At 43.9% G+C, this 21,264-nt stretch overlaps 3 protein-coding genes across 5 annotated transcripts in view; 1 reads left to right on the plus strand and 2 right to left on the minus strand.

Annotated features, from left to right (window-relative positions):
- Positions 1 to 26: 26 nt before the first annotated feature.
- On the plus strand, positions 27 to 5,161 carry prlhr2a (prolactin releasing hormone receptor 2a). The gene is made up of 3 exons (XM_035639051.2): positions 27 to 450; positions 1,525 to 2,008; positions 3,062 to 5,161. Exons 2-3 carry the CDS (start codon positions 1,545 to 1,547, stop codon positions 3,696 to 3,698), a joined length of 1,101 nt encoding a protein of 366 aa, XP_035494944.1. The 5' UTR covers positions 27 to 450; positions 1,525 to 1,544; the 3' UTR covers positions 3,699 to 5,161.
- rab11fip1a (RAB11 family interacting protein 1 (class I) a) lies at positions 4,795 to 17,339 on the minus strand. Of its 3 annotated transcripts, XM_035639048.2 has the most exons (6): positions 16,625 to 17,339; positions 11,412 to 11,848; positions 10,334 to 11,273; positions 7,369 to 9,159; positions 6,995 to 7,100; positions 4,795 to 6,398 (listed from the first exon to the last, which is right to left on the minus strand). In XM_035639048.2, exons 1-6 carry the CDS (start codon positions 16,972 to 16,974, stop codon positions 6,195 to 6,197), a joined length of 3,828 nt encoding a protein of 1,275 aa, XP_035494941.1. In that variant the 5' UTR covers positions 16,975 to 17,339; the 3' UTR covers positions 4,795 to 6,194. The 3 variants fall into 3 exon arrangements, with proteins under 3 accessions (XP_035494941.1, XP_035494942.1, XP_035494943.1); XM_035639049.2 differs by lacking the exon at positions 7,369 to 9,159 and having other exon boundaries at positions 16,625 to 17,331; XM_035639050.2 differs by lacking the exons at positions 10,334 to 11,273; positions 11,412 to 11,848; positions 16,625 to 17,339 and adding an exon at positions 9,636 to 10,276.
- Positions 17,340 to 18,934: 1,595 nt separating this feature from the next.
- adgra2 (adhesion G protein-coupled receptor A2) overlaps positions 18,935 to 21,264 on the minus strand; it is a 37,276-nt gene continuing 34,946 nt past the window's right edge. The window contains exons 18-19 of the mRNA XM_035639047.2: positions 21,140 to 21,229; positions 18,935 to 20,988 (exon numbers count right to left, since the gene is read on the minus strand). Coding sequence (XP_035494940.1) covers positions 19,563 to 20,988; positions 21,140 to 21,229 — 1,516 coding nt within the window. The 3' untranslated portion in view covers positions 18,935 to 19,562. The remainder of the gene's footprint in view (positions 20,989 to 21,139; positions 21,230 to 21,264) is intronic.

A 21,264-nucleotide genomic window follows, 5' to 3' on the forward strand; every position in this document is an offset into this window, starting at 1 on the left:
GAGGAGCGACGCGGACGCACGAGCCGAGCCGAGGAGCGACGCGGACGCGGACGCACGAGCCGAGGCAAGGACCGACACGGACGCAAGAGCCGAGGAGCGACGCGGACGCACGAGCCGAGGCAAGGACCGACACGGACGCAAGAGCCGAGGAGCGACGCGGACGCACGAGCCGAGGCAAGGACCGACACGGACGCAAGAGCCGAGGAGCGACGCGGACGCGGACGCACGAGCCGAGGCGAGGAGCGACGCGGACGCGGACGCACGAGCCGAGCCGAGGAGCGACGCGGACGCACGGCTGCGGGCGCTCGGCTCTGTACGCGCTGCTCCGCGGCCGTTGGTGCGACGGCGACGAGCGCACACGTCTCCAGATGCGCACAGGGGCCGCGCGCTGGATCGCACCTCTCTCCGCACGGACACTCCGCAGCTGCGAGCTGAGGCAGTCGACGCACGGTAAGTGTTGAATGTCTCTCCTGCAGGTCCGGATGCGACCTCGGTGGGACGCGTGGAGCGTCCCACCGAGGGACTGTTTTTTTCCCCCATTTTATTTGAACCAGGATTGTTGGCAGATTTGAGCAGTAAATTCTAAATTCAAGTTTGGGCCAAATGTGTCAGTGACTCCAAAACAAGCACAGTGTCTACCATTTATGACAAATATTGTCCAGTTGTCATGCATTTATATGGTCATGATGTGCCCTTTTCTATTTCACAGAACTGCTAAGCAGTAAACCTCACGCAGGACTTCAAACAGATTGATTTACACGTTTCTGAATAAAGTTAGTCAAGGAACACTGCTGTGTTCCAACAAAAGGGAGTTACCGTCATGTTGCTGTGATTTTCTCTTTGATAGCTAGAATCAGAAAAATGTGTGAAATATGTTTGGACAGGAAACAGGCCTCATTACTTCATACGTGGTAATCATAAAAAAGAATATTTCCAGTTAAACTGAACTACAGGAAACTTGTATGTTCATGTCTCTCAGCATATCAGCAACTCTTCTTTAAAACATTTGAAATAGTTTGCAATGATAGAAAATTGGTGCATGTTTTGTATCATTTCCGCCTTTCTCTTTTTTTAAACTCAAATATATTCATCTAGCCAGGGGCATATTGTTATGCTGACATGCAAGACACGATGACTTTCAGCATATCAATATACCCGTGGATAAAGAGGCAGGTGGAAATGATGCAAACACGTGCATAACTCTCTGTCATTGCAGACTATTTCAAATGTGGAGAAGGAAAACGTCATTGAGCACATGTGTTTTTCTTTAAAGCTTGATTTAAAAAGATTTTGAATTGTTCATGTATGTCCTTGGTATGATCCATAGAGACTGGTCAGTTTCCATCGAATTGCATGTATTTTGAGGTTATCTCTTGGACAGACACAGCACAGTAAATGTAGATAGATATTTCTGATATCACCATATGTCTATCAGTGTATCTTTGGAATGGCAGCCTTCCATATATTACTGTGCATGTTGTTGTATACATGCTCTGTATCATAATCATGATTTCACCCCTCCAGGCTGACATCAGCCTTCTGGGATGGAGGGCACAGGCAGTGGCTGGCCAGCCGAGCTCACTCCGCCATGTGTGATGCTGCATGATGTGAATGGAAATGACACAGGTCAGGTCTTTGAGGTGGCGCTGCAGAACGGCTCCTCCAAGCGCAGCCCTCAGTTTGTGGGCGTGGAGCTGCTCCAGTCCTTCAAGCTGCTCATCATTCCCTGCTACACCCTGGTGGCCCTCGTGGGCGTATTCGGCAACTACCTGCTCCTCTACGTCATCTGCTGCACCCGCAAGATGCACAACGTCACCAACTTTTTCATCGGGAACCTGGCCTTCTCCGACATGCTGATGTGTGCTACGTGCGTCCCCTTCACACTGGCCTACGCCTTCAACCCGCACGGCTGGGCCTTTGGACGTTTCATGTGCTACCTGGTGTACCTCATCCAGCCCGTGACCGTGTACGTGTCAGTCTTCACTCTCACTGCCATCGGTGTGGACAGGTAAGTCATATTGTGTCAGACGACACTGGACAGATAATGAAAAGAAAAGCTTAAAAACCACTTTGTCGCACTGCCATAAACTCAACAGAAATTTGGACTATAAATAAAAAGGTACATAATGCCTCCCTTGAAGAAAATTGCACCAAATTGCGGAGGCAGAGGCAAGCACCTAGATGAAAGGATTTTTATTCCAGCTCAGAAAAACAAGGACGTGAACACATACAAGCATATTAACGGCTTATATTAAAGTCTATATCGCAATACAAGTGCTGAAATTTATTGTTGGGTATTTCTTTGAGACCCAACGTTGAGAGGCGTCATGGATAACAGGTCAAATGGAACCGTTTCAAATTGTCATTGAAAAAAAAAATGATTTCAGTAAAAACCTGAAACTTCACGGCCTTGGCAAAAAAAAATTAAAAATATTGAGTACTTGGGTCACATGGCCCCACACATTTATGCCCTTCGTACGATGTGTGCAAACATACACACACACACACACACACACACACACACACACACACACACACACACTGCTGCCCTTTTATCGATGTTTCAATTATGTGTTCGGCGTTTACCACAAAAAGGACATACAATATTTCATTGCTACTCATACTACATAACAGATCCTCTACAGCTCTTAACAGTCATTGTGCACTAGTCGCATCCTTTTGGCCCCTTCAAATTTAAATCTGTTGGTATGAAGGACAAACAGGATGGTAGGGGGATTTGTCAGACTATGGGGTCTCCAAGGTTTCTTGCTTGCTATGTCAGGCTGTTTACAGGAAGAGGAAAATTCTTCTCTGTCTGTTGACCCTGGATGTAGGAGCAGACCTGATTCGAATTATATTGTTATTTGTGAAGCTAAAAACATGGTGTTTAGTTTTTTTTAAATGTTGGTGTCAACCAAGTTCTGTGCTACATGAGGCTGTATTATCTGTGGTGTTCCAAACTGTCATTTGTGTGTTCCTGTTTTCTTTGAAATAGATAGACAGATAGAGAGATAGATTGATAGATAGATGTCATGGAATCCTCTCCTGTGCTCCGTTACAGATACTATGCCACAGTCCACCCTCTGAAAAAGCGGATCTCAGTCTTGGCGTGCACCTACCTTCTGTCTGGGATCTGGCTGCTGTCCTGCAGTCTGGTGGCTCCAGCTGTGGCTCACACCTACCACGTGGAGTTTAAGAATGAGGGCTTCACCATCTGCGAGGAGTTCTGGATGGGCCAGGAGAGGGAGCGGCTGGCCTACGCGTACAGCACGCTCTTCATCACCTACGTCTTGCCCCTGTCGGCGCTCTGCATCTCGTACCTGTGCATCTCTGTCAAGCTACGGAACTGTGTCATACCGGGCCACCACACCCAGAGCCAGGCAGAGGCTCAGCGCATGCGCAAGCGCAAGACCTTCCGCCTGGTGAGCCTGGTGGTGGCCGCGTTTGGCATTTGCTGGCTGCCCATCAGTGTCTTCAACGTTCTGCGGGACATTGACATTGACCTGATTGACAAGCGGTACTTTCTGCTCATTCAGCTGCTCTGTCACCTGTGCGCGATGAGCTCGTCTTGCTGTAACCCCTTTCTCTACGCCTGGCTGCACGACCGATTCCGCGCCGAGCTCCGCAAAATGTTCACGTGCCGCCGTCGCATTGGCATCTCGGCCAATAACTGTGCCACAGCCAGTGTGGTTTTGTAAAGCTCCTGTTTTTAAAGGGCTACACTGTTGTTGAAGTCTTGGCTTCCTAGGGCAGACCACACTCATCTCGTTCTAGAAACACACAGAATTAGATATTTGTAGCAAAGTAGAGTTCTCAACTCTGTGTGGTTTCACTCAAGGTATAGACACATTCAACGTTGCTCTCTAACATTGTTTTGACTCACAATAACAGTTAAAAAAAATTTGTTCCATGCATTGTCCGTCCTTATCAGAACCTGGCGGCTACATTATCCCCGACGCAGGTTGCTCTTTAAGACAGTTCAGATGGACATTTGGGGGTGCTACTTGAGTTGCTGGCCTAAGAGAGCTTGGTTGCATGTGACAGAGGCATGGTAAGCTCACTCTTTACAATGTTTTCTTATATTCATGTATTTACTTGTATTCTTCAGATACAACCAACACTGACTCATGTGACAACACTAGAGGCAATTTGTGAGATTTTGTGGGTCTCACCACCAAGCACGTTCATTACTAATTAAGCCAAAAGAGAAAAATTTATTCCCAACAAAGGACTACATCATTTCTTAAAACACCAATGGTGTTTTATGTAAAAATCACACAAGGAAATTATGAATTAGTCAGGGACTGTTTTCAGCTGCGGATTTGTTGCACTAGCAACTATACAAGGCAGCAGGACGGTCTACTGTATGTTGCACTGACTATGTATAAAATAAAATAAACTACATTGGCGCTGTTCATCATAATAACAGACCCTGTCTGATGATGTGATTTTAATAGTTTTTGGAGAAGAATGAACACCTGTGGGTCTGAGTAGTAAGCTACAGTATATCAGGCCAACTGTCAGTTGGATTAAAATAATTGCTGGGTTTGTCCTTTCAAAAAAGACAACTGGGATCTGATGACAGTAACTAAAATACCTGTCACCAAACTTATCCTAGCCACAGATATACCCACTGGAAGTAGGAAAAAAACATTAAAAACACACAAGTTGTGCACTATGTAGCTTGTTTGAAGGCTTATATGATAAGTTGTGAAGATTAATATTTAATTTACGCATGTAGGTTTCTCTTAAAATATACATAAAAAATTGCAAGTTATTACAAATACAACAGTCTGGTGAAATACTTAGTGTCTTTATTTAAAAATTAAAACTGTATTACGCTCAGCCTGTCTTTTCAAATATCAGAAACATCAAGCTTGACATTCTGCTCATTGAGCTCTCACTTCAGAAAAAGAAGAGATGAAGCAAACAACTCTCCATCATCCAGCAAACATAATCATGAAAAAGGTTCTGAAGGCACATCTCTGTACTCTGAACATTTTTTATTGCTACTATTTTCTGCCAAGACATCAAACAGGATCATCATGTAAAGGCATAGATGCAGGTTTCATTCATTAGTGTAGTCAAACACAAAGACGAGGCTGATTATTACGGATAAGGAGACCTATGTGTCTGAAATAAAGATTCATCTAAGCTATTACTGTTCCTCTAATGAGTAGTTTTTCATCATTTCTTGCTTTTGAATTTATAAATAAGACAAACATCCCAGAGATCAAAATCTTACATAAAAATTATTCGAAAAATATTGCTTGCATAATTTATTTTTAAACTATGTGCACAGGCTACATTATAACCACATAAGGAAGAAAACTGCTGTATAATTCAAAGGGTGTACAGCGCATAGGAGCTGCTTGCTTTTATTAATTGCTGGTTTTTCAAAAAATATAAACCAAATATAAATATATAGGCACAATATCTTTTTAAGGACTGGAAGACCAGCTGACATTCAACTGTGGTGAGTACAACAGGTGAAGGATGTTGAATTGTCTGGTTAAAAAAACATGGTTGCCGAAAGGATCAACAAACAAAATAAAAAAATAAGACTTCAGTGGAGAAGGAAAAAGTCATTGAGCACTTGTTATATCATAATTATGAATTAGCTGATGAGTTCAGAATTCATAGTTACTATCTGCAGGAATACGCTGCAAGTTGACTAAAAAATGAACTGCAGAACTATTTATACGTCAATACTATTACAGACTTACCTCATAAAGATGGTGCATGAATTTGGAATGGTTGTATATGGTTATGGGAATGGTCATGCATCAAACTAGTTAGTTGCACAAAGCCCAGTGCAAAGAGTAACAAGGCCAGAAAACGTTTCTCTGCGTTCGAACGCTAAACCCAAGTTCCATCATGAATGGTACAGCATATAAATCAAGATGCTGAATATATTTCATGTAACAATGTTTTAAAGCAAATTCCAGTACCTTAGTTTCAATACATTCATCTGCTTGTATAAAGATTTTTTCAATTGCTTGTTATGAAGTTATCACAGAGGATAATTAGTTCAGAGACATTTTAACAGTGTTCTGAAACTTAAAAAAGTGCATATGCTCAACGACCTTCATAGAGATCGCGTTTCTCAGTACAGAGTGACAACAGTACAAACTCACACAGGAAAACAAAAGTAGGCCATTAAGTGGGACTCCCTCCTTTCAGCAGCCGTGACCTCATACTTGCTTGGGAGAGTTTAAGGTTTGCAGGATACTGGGTTGCTCCACTATGACGCGGAGCACCAGATTGTCGATGTACTCTTCCAGCTCAACGATTTTCGCGTCCTTCTTGGACAGATCTGTTTGCTGCTTCACCACCAGTGTGATCAACTCTTCCTGGGTCAGCTGAGTGTAAGGTCCACTTCCAACTGAGTCGCCCGACTGATGGACATGAAAAATGTCAACACGGTATTCAGTATGCCTTCTAAACATATTTTCTTGAACTGTTGAGAGCTATTTGGATCATTGTTAGAGATAATACACTCAAGAAATCTTTTTAGCTTTAAAAAAAAATAAAAATACACAAGTTCTGCTTCCCTTTTCCCTATCTAGCTTTCAGCCACATCTTATGAGCACATGGTCTGTTTTCAGACGTGAACTTCGGAAAACGGATAGAAAATTGGATCCAGAGTATGCCGTTCACATATGAAGAACGCAGCAGGAGCTTGCCCGAGTCAGACACCTTCACAACAGCAGGAAATTTTCCGGAACATTCAGGCGAGGGGTAGCACCTGGGTATAGCGTCAACTCGCTCGCCGTGAACCTTTCTGAGAGTTTCCTGCTGTGTTCTCACATAGGGTCGCTCGGACAATACCCCCTAAAATTTACTAGGGTGGTAGTGCTTTAGAATCTATGATGATATCTAAGAATTCGCTCAAGAAAGCACAACTTGTGAATAAGTATAATGGGATTATGTTGCTGTGAATGGACATATCCAATCTGTTGGTCCCAGTGTGTTACATTTGTCATGACAGTACCTTGATCTTCCCGCGTGTGTTGTCCCAGGCCTTTATCTCTTTCCCACTTTGGGTGCTGGTGACGTGCTGGCTCTCAGCTGAGGTCAGGGGCTTCACGGGATGAGGCCTGTGAAGAAAGCGCATGCATTTTTAGAAAAAGATCCCAATTTCACATTCACAATTTAATGTTTTGAGAACCTTCCATTTGATTTCACTGTGACCCATGTGCAACATTCAGAATCAAACTCAAAACTAGGAATGTAAGCCAAGAAATCACAAGCATGTCACACCCAAGGGAAATCCCAACACCTTCTCCGCCTCCCAAGACAACAACAGCAGCTGTATGCAAATCTGGATCAACAGTCCACAAATGTAAGTAGCCTCTTCAATCTCACCTGCGGGAAGTCAAGGCTAGCCCACCTCCATTGCTATTCTGAGCACTGACAGGCTGAACCTCAGATGATGACACCAATGCTTGCAAAGGGATCTTTCCCCTGGACAGACCTCCTGCTGGTTCCTCCATAATTACCTGGAGGGGCTCTGAGGAGGGGAAAGCAGCGGGCACAGTAAAAGGTTCAGCTCTGAATCGATCCTCTCCTCCGTCAAAACTGCTTTGTGTTTTGACATAAGCTTGAGGCTGGAGTGCGACAGACTCTTTCCTGGCAACATTTGCAGTGAGGCCTTGATTAGCCGCGGTTTTGGTTGTTCCTTCTTTATACGCCGGTTCTTGACGAGAATTGAGACCTTTATTATCCGAGGGAGTTTTTGATTGGAGACTCTGGTTTTGTCTCCCTGAATTCTTTCTTTGGAAAACAGGAAAATTAACTTCCATTGAATCCTCATCTGTCCTGTATTCACTGTGTTTGTTTGAATCACTGCCATTAAAACCAGAAAGGGGATCCGTTGGCTTATCTTGACTAAATATTTTATCAAGATCATCTGCTGTCATTCCCTGATCATCATCTTTCTGTTCTTTCTGTAGGTTGCCAGTAAAAAGGTCGTCGACTCCTTGGTTCTGCTTCAGCTGTGCCCATGTGTCTTTGGGAAGAAGCTCAGTGCTGGGGAACGGGTCAAACTCTGCCAAGTTCTCCTTTGCCTGCCTGCCCTTTTTGTCCATGTTTCTCACACTTTGACTTAATAATGTTTGGGTGTTACTGTTAATATTATTGTCTGGTGTCACATCAGAATCTTTGTTCTGTGTTGGCTCTTTGCTGTTAACCCTCTGTCTGGGTTTGGCTGTGGGTCCTTCTTTGTTTATGGAGACCTGCACTTTCCTTGGATCCTCTGGTGGACTTGTGTCCATTTTGCCACCTGGTCTAGGTGCATGTGTTGCCACGGGTGATGGGGACAAAACCTTCCTCACTCCATCCCTGGGCAACCCTGAGAGACTTTCTCTGCGTGAGATGTCAGTATTTACAGGTCCTGGGACTACAGAGGGATTAGGTCTCATGACAGATTGGTGAGCAGTGTTCTGGTTTGGTCTTTGACTAAAATCAGCAAAAGATGGAGGGGATGTGACTGGTTTAGGTGGAACTAGGGCCGCCACCTTTTTTGATGGCATAGGTTTGTTCTCCTCGGGTTTTGTTTCATAATTCCTGAAGGCAGGAATCTCTTGTGATGTGGAAGACCTGTGACTTGGTTCATGATTCTCTGGACCGTCCACACTCATCTCTGGACCCAGTAATTCAGGTACACCGTCCCTTTGTCTCTGATTGACCTCCGCAATTATATGATCCCATCGAGTATGCCCTTGTACTCCGTGTCTTTTCTGTGGGAAGAGGGTTTCATAATCGGGAAGTGGTAGAGACATAATTTTGCCTTGTTGCATTCCGTCTTCCTCTACGTATTCACAGCTCTTAATCTCTCTGACAGAACCATTATTTCCTCCAGTTTGGTTCCCATGTACAGTATACATAGGTGGCAGAGGGGCTTTTCTCTTCTTGTCTGACATGGTGGGTGAAGATCCCGCAGACGCCACAGATGACAAATTCTCTGTGCTCCCAGAAGGGGAACCAGGCAGGCTTTGACTTATGTTTGGCGGTGCCAAGGATGAGTGTAATTTGAAGAAAGTGTCAGGGGTCTCAGATGGGACACTACAGAGGGTGGACTCGGAGGTGGTTGGGGAAGGACACAGCTGACTGGGGTTTTGGCAGTCAGGGGGTTCAGACTCCAGAGATTGAGCCAATCTGCCAAGGAGTGAAAACAAAGGCCTTCGGGTCAGTTTGACCATCACATCACCAAAATCACTTCCACCAATGTAGAAAACCCGTCACCAATTTTACTTGCATCTCACCATGTCAATACGTCACACAACAAAAACTATTTGATTCCCATTACATCCTCACATAATTAGCCCTTAATCAATATTCACTTAACACTTAAAACCTACAGTGCTTCTGATATTCATGTCTTGCGGGCACGGTTTTTATTCTTGGCCCTTACTAGCCTTTCACATTGAAACATGTCCAATATGTTAAGACAACAGTGCAATTCTGCTGTACGATTTTGACACATGATCATACTAGATAGTCCAACATCAAAAATCTAACAAAATATACAACTTAACTTAATATTACAAACCACTCTAATTGCATCTACAAAACTTCCTTGAAAACAAGGACCACAGCAACTTCAGTGACAATAGCAGGCACAAGCTCCTTACCATTATGAAAAAATAAATAAAAATTGCATCCAATCCAATCCCGTACACAAGAAACTTGGGGGAAAAAAACAATTAAAACCAAAATCCGATCACCCAAGACTTCACCGTAGAAAGTCACTCTGGGGCTCCGTCACTCCTTATGAACAGTCCACAACCTGCTCAACATCTTCACAAACACAAGCCACACCCAGATGCTCATCTGTGCAGGGACCAAACTGGTCAAACACGTTCGTCAACTACTGGCTGGAATTCAACGCTTTGGTAATTCAAGACATTCACACGGCTGAGGCAGCATAAACAGAAACAGGGCGGAGAGTTGTGGAATTTACAAGTTTCAGCATTGACGCGGTGCAGGACGAAACTGAATAATCACAAACAAGCATTTAGGATTCCTTAAATAATATTTTTACGTGATATGTGCCTCTTACTGACGCCTGGATAACAGAGATGTGTTGATGTTTTACAGGCTCAGCACTGCTTTTGTTAAATATAGTGCACATACCACCTAAAAGGCGACACTATGTGTAAGTACTCTTGCAGGCCTTCTAAGCAAATTCCAGTCAGGCAAGTCTAAGAATATTGTGTTTACAAACAACCAATGACATTGCTAGCATCACAACAGTGATATAAAAAAATAGCATTGCATTACAGAAACTTGTTAATAGCATATAATGGAACTACATGAGAAAAAGGCCTACCTGGGTTTGACTGCAGACACTTTAGCAGTGCGGTTGAGGAAGACCATGGCAGAGGGGGTTTGTGGATTGCGGCTGGATTTCTCATGATCAGCTGGGCTTTCATTACTGGTAACTGTCAGATCTGAAATGAGATTAATGTCCTCAAATGGGTTGTTGGAGTGGTGGGAGTTCGGCTGGTCAAGATTTCTGGAGTCACGGCTAGGGGCCGGTTCAGGTAACTCTTCTTTGGGATTCTGCTGGACCTCCTCTTTTTTCTCATCCTTCTTTCTGATCATTCCGAACAGAGTCGACAGCCTGTCACTCATTGAGGCCTCCTCCTGTCGTTTCTGCTCGTCTACTTTGCGACGCTCCTCCTCAAGCCTCTGATTCTCTGCTGCTTGCAGTAACCTGCTCTCTTCCTCTTGCCTTCTTCTGTCTTCCTCCTCCTGCTTCTGCTTCTTCCTTGTTGCTTCATCCTCGAGGTATCTCCTCTTCCTCTGCTGTTCCTCTTGATATCTGCGCTCCTCTTCCTCCTGCAGTCTCTTGGCCACTGCCTTGTATTTCTCCTCTTCCTCTGCCCTCTTTGCTTCAGCTATGCACCTTTCTTCTGCCTGCCGTCTCTCTTCCTCCTCTTGATGGCGCTGTTGCTCCAGTACAGCTCTCTCTGTTGACTCGTGCCTGGAGGTGGGGTCAGATACACTTTGAAAGGAACCTGCAGAGACGTCAGAGGTGTGTTTATAGACATCCTCCACAGAGCCTTGGCCTGAGCTGTTCAGACTGGGTGTAGATCCACTCTTGGGCTCTGCCTCCTCTGTATACACGTGGCTGCCGTTGATGCACATGTTGTTCAGGTCACTGTTGCTCTGCTTGGAGCGACCCAGTAGAGAGAAAGGACCCTGAGACACCTTGCTGTCAGAGCTGCCTGTTCGCTTGTGTCCAAGGAATTTGAATTTCTTCTTAACTGTGGGACGACAAACAGTGAAGCATGATGTCATTGTTAAAACGCAAAACCTCATTACTTACGTAACTTGCACTGTGCAGCAGAGAAAAGACAGAGCTGTCGAAAGACGGCACACAGAGTACAGAAATGTAAAGTTACCTTCAGGAGAGTCTACATTGAGGCCAGATGAGCGGCTGCCACTGAGAGATGAGTTCTTCTCAGGAAGAGTCCCCAGTGTGGACATGGACTGCGAGATGTTACGCTGCAAGTTGGATTTGGGAGCAAAGAGGGTTTTGAACTTTGATTTCTTTTTCACCCCTGGAGACTGATTGAGTGACTGTGCATCAGCCTCTCCCTCACTGTCAGTGAGGACCTGGCTGACAGAGGGAACAATAGCTGAAGCAGAGTCAGAGAAGCCATCCTTTTTTTTCCCACGAACTTTGTCCTTCAGCTTGGAGATGCGTGAGCGTGGTTTGTCCTGCATGGAAAGGTCAAACATGCTAGCCGACATGTTGTTTCTCATGAATTGGATATCTAGCAGCACCTCCCCTCGCGCCTTATCCTCTTTTCCGGTCTTGTCCACCAACTTGAACCAACTGCAAAATGATAGAGGGAAAAAAATGGTGTTTAAATTGGAATTTTTGCAAGATTGTAGAAATTTTCTTCAGAATTAATGATCAAAACTTTGACACTGTGCAGAGTTTGCTACACTGTAACAGGCAGCATGTGAATTGGTATAAAGACTCAAATGACGTGGCTACAGAAATTGTACAAGTTGATTTGTGCAGGAAACAGGTGAAATCATTTCAGTCCAGTTAAAACTGAAACAGTGGTGGTGGTCTGATTATTCACAAATTAACTGTTTATCATCTATTAAGCACAAATTATATGGATAACAATATTAGGGAGTAAAAAGTTACAGTTGTATTGGCAACAACTGCTCAGATGTCATCAAATTCTTATGACAAAAACATATTTGAGGCTTGATATTTTACAGCTTAACCAACATCTTTAATAAATATCAACAAAACAAAAACAACCAAATATCCCAAATAACCCATTTGAGGACATTAATCTCAGTTCAGATCTGACAGTTACCAGTAATGAAAGCCCAGCTGATCATGAGAAATCTCGACATAAATGCACATCTTCCCTGCATCGTTTTCTCTATTAAATAAAAACATTTTTTTAAATCGGCACATTTTGACCAACGTTAGCTTTCTTTTAATGACAAGTACTTAAAAGGCAATTTGTCTGTGGAAGACTCATATCGGCCAATTTTTTATTGGCCAACAGATAAACTGTTTAGGCTCTAAAGACGAATATAAAAAATAGCGCACTGTAAATAAATACCAAACATAAACCACCTGGTTCCTAATGGCTCTGAGCTCACGTGCTTCAAATCTGTTGGTGTCATTACGCTGTCACATTCAACCTCAGACTGATGTGGTGTCATTAACCAGTGTACGGCTGGTTCCAGTTCCTGTTGGGGAGTACCATGTCAAACACAGATAAAGCCTGACAATTACAGCTTTGTTCACACTGCCCCTCCCAAACCATGTCCTCTCTGTTGTACAGCATCAGCACTTATTGTCTGCAAGGGAAAGGTAGGAGTGTTCTGGAGAGCCCTGTGTAAAACCATGCCAAAACAAGCTATTAGTGCCATTACTTTCAGATGCTCTCAGCTTCTATAATTACAGACTTGCTATTGTTGGATGTACTAATACAGTAGAAGAGGTGCCCCAATACAGTGAGTACCCCTTTTGAACTCTTTTGTTCCACACCAGCGCCCTCCAACTGTTTCACTTAAAGGTGACATATTATTAAAAATTCACTTTTTCAGTGTTTGAGCACACAAAGTTGGATGTCTGTGGAGCCTGCCAGCCCACAAACTGTGAAAAAAGCCCACCCTGTCATTTTGGGTGAGTTGGCTAAAAGTTGGCCTGGCTCTGAACAACTGGTTCAGATTTCTCTCCCACTCTGATGTCACAGTTGGACTCTTTTGGAGTAACCCCACCTACAATCTGAGAATCTCCACTTTTCTGGTGAAGTTGCGTAACATTTCCAACACATTTTGAAAGCGGTTGACTAATCACGACAGACTGGGCTAGCTGGCAAACAAGACCAGACTGGGGTTTATCGGGAGGGGGGGCTAAAATAAATCCAGGCGTTTTAGACAGAGGGTGAAAAGAGGAGCTGCAGGAATGGGCAGTATAAGAGAGCTGATGCTTTTTCTGAACATTCAAGTGGTAACCCAAATTAAAAATATGAACCTGAATATTGGTATATGTCAACTTTAATGTAAAAGGTGTATTTTCACTTTAATCATTTTGTCAAATAATACTGTACGTGGGTCCTATTAAGGTTCAATCGAACACTGCAAGAAATTAACTGGGATATACAAAAAATGTGTATTATTGAATTGATATGGTGTGATATTAATCAGGGAGTTATCAGCAGTTCATGTGGTGTACTGCTGCAGCATGTCATCCAGCAGACGTCCAAACAGGCTCTACTGGGGATAACCCTCAGGGAACAAGCATGGGAGTGAACCAACGTTCTTCAAACACTTTCAAACACGCAGGGTGGTTCTGTACATCACGTGAGGTAGTGAACGTTATGCTGATCGTAATTCAAACATTCCTCATCTCACACCCTAAACCCAGTATGCCAAGTCAAACAATCGCTAACCAAGTCTAACTGCAAGGGCCAAGATCTAGCCAATTAAAAAACTGATGTTGTTATTGTCGTGCCTTCATTGATTACATCAGAGCACGCATTTAAGCTGACTCGAAAAACAAAATCCATTGTCAGAGTTATTAATAAGATGTCAGGGCGTGCATGTTCCGTCCTGTTTGATGAACACTCTCACCGGTCCTGCTGGACAGGTTCCTTCTGTTAACTGCCAAGGTCACCTCTCTACCCCTTGTAATGATTAACAAGAGAGACTGTGTGTTTATCCTACAAGTGAAACATAGATTTACAACTGGAAGTGGTCCAATAACATTACTCCAAAATATCTTGTGCTAAAGCCATCACCAAATTTCTAAAATTGTATAGAGGTCAACAATTAATCGCTTAAACATGAAAATCATGGTAGTTTCTTAATAATGAAAATAATCCTTACTTGTAGTTCTAACCATATAAATAACTGATCAAAATATATTAAAGAATTAATTATTCCTTCATCTAAACAATGCATTTAAATAGAGATGTAATAATTAGGGGGAATAATCAATTCATAGTTTGCCATAAAATAGTGCAAAACAATAAGTAAAAAAAAAGTTTTGACAATGTTATTTAGACAAAACAGAGCATTTAAAGACGTCACTTTTAACTCTGGAAAAAACACCGCTCCTTTAAATAAAAATTCTCCCAAGGTATTTATCTTATTTGTCTCATGATTTGGGATAGTTAATGTCGCCCACTGTTTGACAAATTCAAATATGTGCCATTATAACCTCATTTCATCTCAAATCCACTCTTCTGTATTAGTGGCAACTCTTGAGTTCCCTTTCAGCAGAAAAACAAAGTCTTCAATGTCACACCCTGTATCAGCACAACATGGAAGGAGGAAAGTAATTTAACACCAGGCTACCAGGCCACAACAGCAACATCCAATACCCAGCAGGCATCTTGGATCTTAAAGGAGACAGAAGGAGCAGGACGACAAGAAGAGTGAGGGGGTTCAGACTTGGAAAGTAAAGCACAAAGAGTGAACTTTGCCATTTAAGTGTAAAAACTTACTGCGCAAACACAAGATAACATTTCAGATATGATAGTGCAATAACCAAGTGCATGAAGTCCTTCCATATACAGACTAATAAACAAGCCCTATGATGAGTGATTACTGAGAATTCACAACCACCGGCTCACTCGGTCGTTCCAAAGGTCATTTCTGAATTAAAGGCATCCCAGTAAATTTCAAAAAATATATTGAGAGGTGTTTAACAGTGCGGAATAAAATTAACAGAGTCTATATTAAGCCATACTTATAACTTATATTTATAAATGACCTTACATAAGTAGGTGTGTATGTCCTAGTTGAACACAATGTAATGTTTTATTTTCAGTCTTGTTACACCCATGCTACGTCAAACCACAGAAGTCCTTCTGACTCATCCTAACACGTGTTAATGTGTGAGCATGTGGGTGTGAGCAGACGTATATTAAACTAGTAAATAAACCTGAGGAAATGCAGAAGTAACAGCAGCAATGTGAGAAAAAAAAGTTTTCCAGACGGGCCTCGATCACCAAGCTGCCAGTAACAGAGCCTCCGCCAAAAATGTTTAGGTGTGGCCCAGTGGAGAGAGGGAATCCATTTTTGTCCTGTTTTCCCACCAACTCCATGGTTTCTGTTTTCCCTCCAAGACGCTGATGAGAGGAGGGAGGAGGGAGGAGACCTCTTCACCATGCACATGTTTTTGTTGTCGTTGTTTTTTCATTTTGTGACCTATTGTAAGTGAACTGTACACCGAGTACACTGGACACAAAATGGACTTCACTTTTCATTTGTGTATCAATTTACACCAACGTTGAGACTTACCAGGATTAGCTGGGCAATGCCGTTAACTCGTTAAAAGCAACATAATGGAGGGGGAATCATAGAAAAACACAAGGAATGCTTGTGTAGTGTTTTAAAAAAAAATGTTATTGCCAGTGGCCGTTGTCAGTTACATTAACCAAAATGTTATCCGTTTGGTGAAAGCAGACGCCAGCCAAAACGTTCATAAATGGCAATTTCCAAGGACACACCGGCTGTGTCTGGTAGTCGCCAATATTTAACCGCTGTCAGTATAAACTTAACAACCTTAGAATCAACATTGCATTACTGCGTTAGTAAAATTAGGTTCGTTTTCATGAGCTGCTAAAGTTTTGCTCAGTCTTTCCACTTACCAATTAACAAACAACGAAACAAAAATACCATCTGCCATTAGTCACTGAATCACTGAGGCCAGTTTGGAACAAATGACTTTGAGGAACTTTAAGGTTTGTTTGTATGCAGCCACCGAGGGGAACGTAAGGCAGCTCGTTTTAAAGCAACAATAACTCAGGGGAAATACACCTAAATGAATAGCAACGATGGTCAGACGTGTAGTGAAAGACACACCAACACCTCATTTGTCTGCCAACCTACTCATCGGATGATCCCAGTCCACTCGGGCTGCAGCGTCCATGGTGTGGTTTGTTTTACAGCAAACCTGACAACTAACACCGAAGTTGATGCTGGGTGTGTAAAGGGGTTTAGAGAAAACAATTTACAGGAGGAAAACACAATCCCAAATCCAGATCGGACACCCGATTCCCTGCTTGCTGCGACATGCTGGAGACTGACGTGGGCGCATGGCCTCCGCGGAGCACTGGGCACTTACTCGGTCTTTTTGCCGGAGCCGCTGTCGTGGAGCTCCAGCAGGTTCACCACGGCCTGACCCAGGAACTTGTCGAGCCCCACCTGGGCCCGGTGCATCGCCACGACGCGCAGCGTGCACCGCTCGGCGTTGCCCGGGTGGAAGAGCGGCAGGTCGAACGAGGCCTCTTCTTTCCACACGGGGGCGACGCTCTTCTCCGCCACCGAGGTGGAGAACTTGTCCTTGGCCACCTGGATGATGGCGTACGCGTCGTTGGTGCCCCCCTTCCCCTTGACGCGCAGGCTGCGCGCCTGGTGCACCGTTACCTGGACACTCGTGGGGTACCACTGCTGGCGCTGCTCCACCAGAGACATGGCTGTGGCCGCGCTGAGCTTCGTCCCCGCTCGTCTGGTGGATGTCTCGCACGACGTCGGGCTGCGGGTTCACCTCTTCCTGGTACTGCGCTCTTCCAGCGTCGCCGTCCTCTGCCGCCTGTGGGTTTGACGTTACCTCGCTTGACTCCGGTTCAGGAAGCTCGGGCTGGTGTCGTAACACTTCTCCCTCCTCTTAGTGTCGCTGTGTTTAAGCCTCTAATAATTCCCGAGTTGTGTTATCGCAAAACTCAACGCTACTTCGACATCGCTGCGGTTCGGCGTATTGCCGTTGGAGGCTTTCCTAAAAAAAAAAAAACCGTTGGCCGAGTTAAACAGTTCACTTCCCCGATGTTGTGAGTTCCCATTCGCTCTCCATACAACGCCGCCCGATTGGCTGACATTCTTGTCAATTTTTTCTGCGGAGCGTCAGCGATTGGACAGTGGACGAGGTGGGAGTTGGGACACGGCGGACCGTTAACCAGTCATTGATCGGGAATCAGTTTTACTCTCGCAATACTCACAGACCAGTGAAATAGAGCCACAATAAACACTGAACTGAGTCCAGTAATGCTAATGTGGCTAAGGACGGAAATTTTCCAGACAAATTATATATTTTCCACTTTATTTTGTGTGAAAAAATTAAAGGCATCTTTTCTTGAAAGATACATTACTGAATTAAATATTGCCACAGCAGCACATTTTATTATTCAAATAGGCAAATAAGGTCTAGATATGCAAATTTAAAAATCTAATTTCCTTGTTCAGAGTTTTGCTTAAAGGGTTGAGTCCAAGGATCAGTATGTTCACATATTTGACTGATGAAATTGTGTCCGGATGCCGAGTTTAACTCTTGAATACAAAACTCAACAGGATGAACTCAAGATATCTTTTATCTCTCTCTCACCCACGTTGTATTATCCAGCCAAGCCTCGATTTAAGTGCAAATCCATTTCAGGCAATGTTGCTTTAATGGTTGATCCTGAAACTCCACAGACTGAATGTTGTCTATAGCAAGCGAAGTGGGATGTGACATTCAGCAGAATTTCACATTTAGTTACAAATTATTTGAAATGTGAATGATGAGAAAATCAGCTGACGTGCTCCATTCTTCAGCAACACAGCAGGCATTGTGGGACACGTCAGGAAAAAAACCCAGAATTTTCATTTCTCTGAAAGTGTCCTATGATGTTGAAATGAAAATGTGTTTTTCCTGCTTGCACCATACCACAGAATCATGATCCAGAGGTTAGGTCAAGATTACACCCGTGGATAACTCAGCCATGGCCATGAAAGACAGTATGCACAGCTGACAGTACCAGATGTATGACATACTTGAACACAATGACATTAGTGAATCCTGTGATCCAAAACAAGGCTATATCTTAATGTTTGTATTGGTTATCCATGAGAGGTTTCAATATAATAGATGATAATGATCACGTTTTATATCTCGAATATCTTCTGGTTTTGGCTTACTAATAAAGGTCATACTGCATGCAGAATACACAACTGTAAGTGCAAAAAAAGACTTCCCCTCGAAGAACAATTGAAAAAAGCAGTGACAATGAGTTGCATAGTAGAAACACCATTTCCTGATAATGTAATTTCCTGCATTGCAAGTGTGTCAAACGGACCAAAAAAGGCAATATTATGAGTGAATGTATATATTGAGTGATGTGTTTTGGTCAGGCGCCTGAAACGTGAAGTATTCTGAGGATAATCCTTGAAGAGAATTTTAATAATGAGAAAATTTACCATCAAGTCAGCATGGGTTGGAAAAGTCTGTCATTGTGAAATTTGACTGAAAGTACACATTTCTAAACCCTGACTGTGACTGAAAAGTTTCATTGTCATCCAGGAGGGGGCAGTCACTCACACCCCACCTCCCCCCCTTAATCTTTCTGAATGTATTAGATAAGGGGAGGCCTGCAAGTGCTGATGAGAGAAAAATCTTCGTATATTAAAAAGTCTCACAATTTTTTTTATTCACATGAAGATTCTGTACAGCCACACTCATACAATTATTCTAATGTATGAATACACACACACACACACACACACACACACACACACACACACACACACACACACACACACACACACATACAGAACATACAAGTGCATACATGAGGAAATGCAAACAATTAATTGAAGCAAACATAAGGATGAAGGGCTGCCCACAGATTAAATGCATATAGCTGTACTTTGGAAATTGATCTTCTTGCATTCCATTTCATGCTATAGTTGATATGCATAGAAAAACAACAAAGCCTTCATTTGACATCTAAAATCAACATCATATGCCAATTTCAGAGATATCATGTAAATTTTTTTGTGAAATGAATAAAATAAGTATCTTATGTTTGAAAATGACAATAAAAAAACAGCGTCATTATTTTTTTTTCCCCATTTCAAATAAAATTCTTATAATGCTTCAGAGGCAAGAGTACCAGTGCAGGGTCCTGGATGCCTTCATGATTTAATATCTTAAATTACATAATTATTATAATCAGGAGACCGTTAAAACATAACCCAATCATTTAAGAGTTCATTAAGGTCATGCATAGAAGTTCACACATAAGTATAGGTTACACGGTGGTTTCACTTTTCCACAAACCACTCTTCATTCCAACGGAGCTCAGGGACTGATCCGTGCCACTCATATCCTGCTCCAGCTCCAGCACTGAGTTTTTCAAGTTGCCATTCGGGGCAGCAGCCCCTGGCACAGTGGTCGTGGCACTGTTCAAAGGGTAGGAGCAGCGTTTAGTTTCTCGCTCGGCAGCAGCAGCCAGTTTCAAATTGTCTCTGCTGGCACATCGCCTCTGAGCACCGTGCATGGCCACTCTGCTGGCCATAGAAGGCAGCAGGGGGAATGGTTTGCGGCTCCCACTGCTGCCCCCATCGCTCCCCTCTGAGGGACTGGTGGCCACTGACTCTCCCACCCGCTTCCCATTTGTCAGTGGGCTGGCCTGGTTCTCTGAGAGGCTGTGGTGAATGCTGCCATTCTCACTCGTGGCCTGTTTGTAAACCCCATGTGATGAATTGAGGTGCTCTAAACCCGTGGGCCCTAAAGCTCCGAGGCTGCCCCCACCTGCAGCAGTCCTCAGAGCTTTGAGGCGATAGTGACCTCTCCCCTCACTCCGATGGTGATACTGACTGCTCCCTTGTTTAGTTCTGCTACTTACTTTCCTTCTTTGGGGATGCACTGGGGCAACAGAGTTATTGGTGGGCATAGTATTGTTTGTTGGCTTGGTGATGTTGTCAGTACTGGTGCTAGTGTTGTTGCCTGCAGGGGCACATGGAGCTGATTGATTGTTTGGGTTGTCTTGTGCCACCTGCAACAGGTTGGTGAGCTTGCAGGGCCCGGGGCCCACGCTGCTGATCCCACTTGGCGTGGATGATGACCGAGCTGATGAGGAGTTATGAGAATCAGCGGGTGGACGGCAGTTGATGAAAAGTTGGGATCCCTGCTCAGAAGTCTGCACTCCACTTCCAGTAGTGCAAGTGTGTGTGTAAGTCGACATGGGATGGGAACGGCGGTAGCCTGGACAACACGCCAGCCATGACGCCTGCACATCCATGCGTCTGAAGCAGTGGTGCACCACCAGGAAAATCCCCAAAATTGTGGCAGCCATTCCGTAGAGACAGCTGAACAACAAGCTTGTGTGTTCTGTCAGCCACATTGCCATGGCTCCACAACACCACAGAGCCACATACAGAAAGTGAGTGGCCACCAGCACTAAGAACCGCGTCTTCAGCGAGTACTGGTCCTCTGGAGCCACAACAGGGTTCATAGGTCCCACCACTGAGTCTGTGGAGAGCAGGCTGGTGCTTCCTGCCAGTGCGGGCTGGCTCTCAGTCACAGGAGAGGACAGGGTGGTTCCTGTGCATTCTTTGGCCACTCGGTGCCTCAGGCGAAACACAGTGAACAGGAAATAGATCCAGGTCACCAACACCGCCAGGCCAGCAGGGACAAAGAAAGACCCTAGACTGGGGCGCCACACCAGCCAGCAGCTGCAAGAGGCAGAAAAGATGTCATGAGGGTCAGTCCAAAACAAGGACATCTCTGTGTATTAAACATGTCAAAGAGAATTATTCTCTTCAGCACCATTGAAACACAAAGTCAAGAGAAAAATTGTTCAAGGATAAAGACAGAAGTACGTACTAAGGGCTGTTGTCTCCGTAGTTGTTGACATTGACAGCGGCAGTGATCCCACAGATGATAAGAGGGACTCCACCAGCTATCAAATAGAACCTTAAATAACAGAGGAAAAAAACATATCAAACACG

This window comes from Scophthalmus maximus, chromosome 19 (genome assembly GCF_022379125.1).
Source record: "Scophthalmus maximus strain ysfricsl-2021 chromosome 19, ASM2237912v1, whole genome shotgun sequence".
Lineage (NCBI taxonomy): Eukaryota > Metazoa > Chordata > Actinopteri > Pleuronectiformes > Scophthalmidae > Scophthalmus > Scophthalmus maximus.

Coding starts and splice junctions, on each gene's coding strand:
- prlhr2a (XM_035639051.2), top strand. CDS start 1,545: ATGGAGGGCACAGGCAGTGGCTGGCCAGCCGAGCTCACTCCGCCATGT. Junction 2,009..3,061: donor ACTGCCATCGGTGTGGACAG/GTAAGTCATATT, acceptor GCTCCGTTACAG/ATACTATGCCACAGTCCACC.
- rab11fip1a (XM_035639048.2), bottom strand. CDS start 16,974: ATGTCTCTGGTGGAGCAGCGCCAGCAGTGGTACCCCACGAGTGTCCAG. Junction 11,274..11,411: donor CAATGTAGACTCTCCTGAAG/GTAACTTTACAT, acceptor GTCGTCCCACAG/TTAAGAAGAAATTCAAATTC. Junction 7,101..7,368: donor CTAGCCTTGACTTCCCGCAG/GTGAGATTGAAG, acceptor CTTTCTTCACAG/GCCTCATCCCGTGAAGCCCC.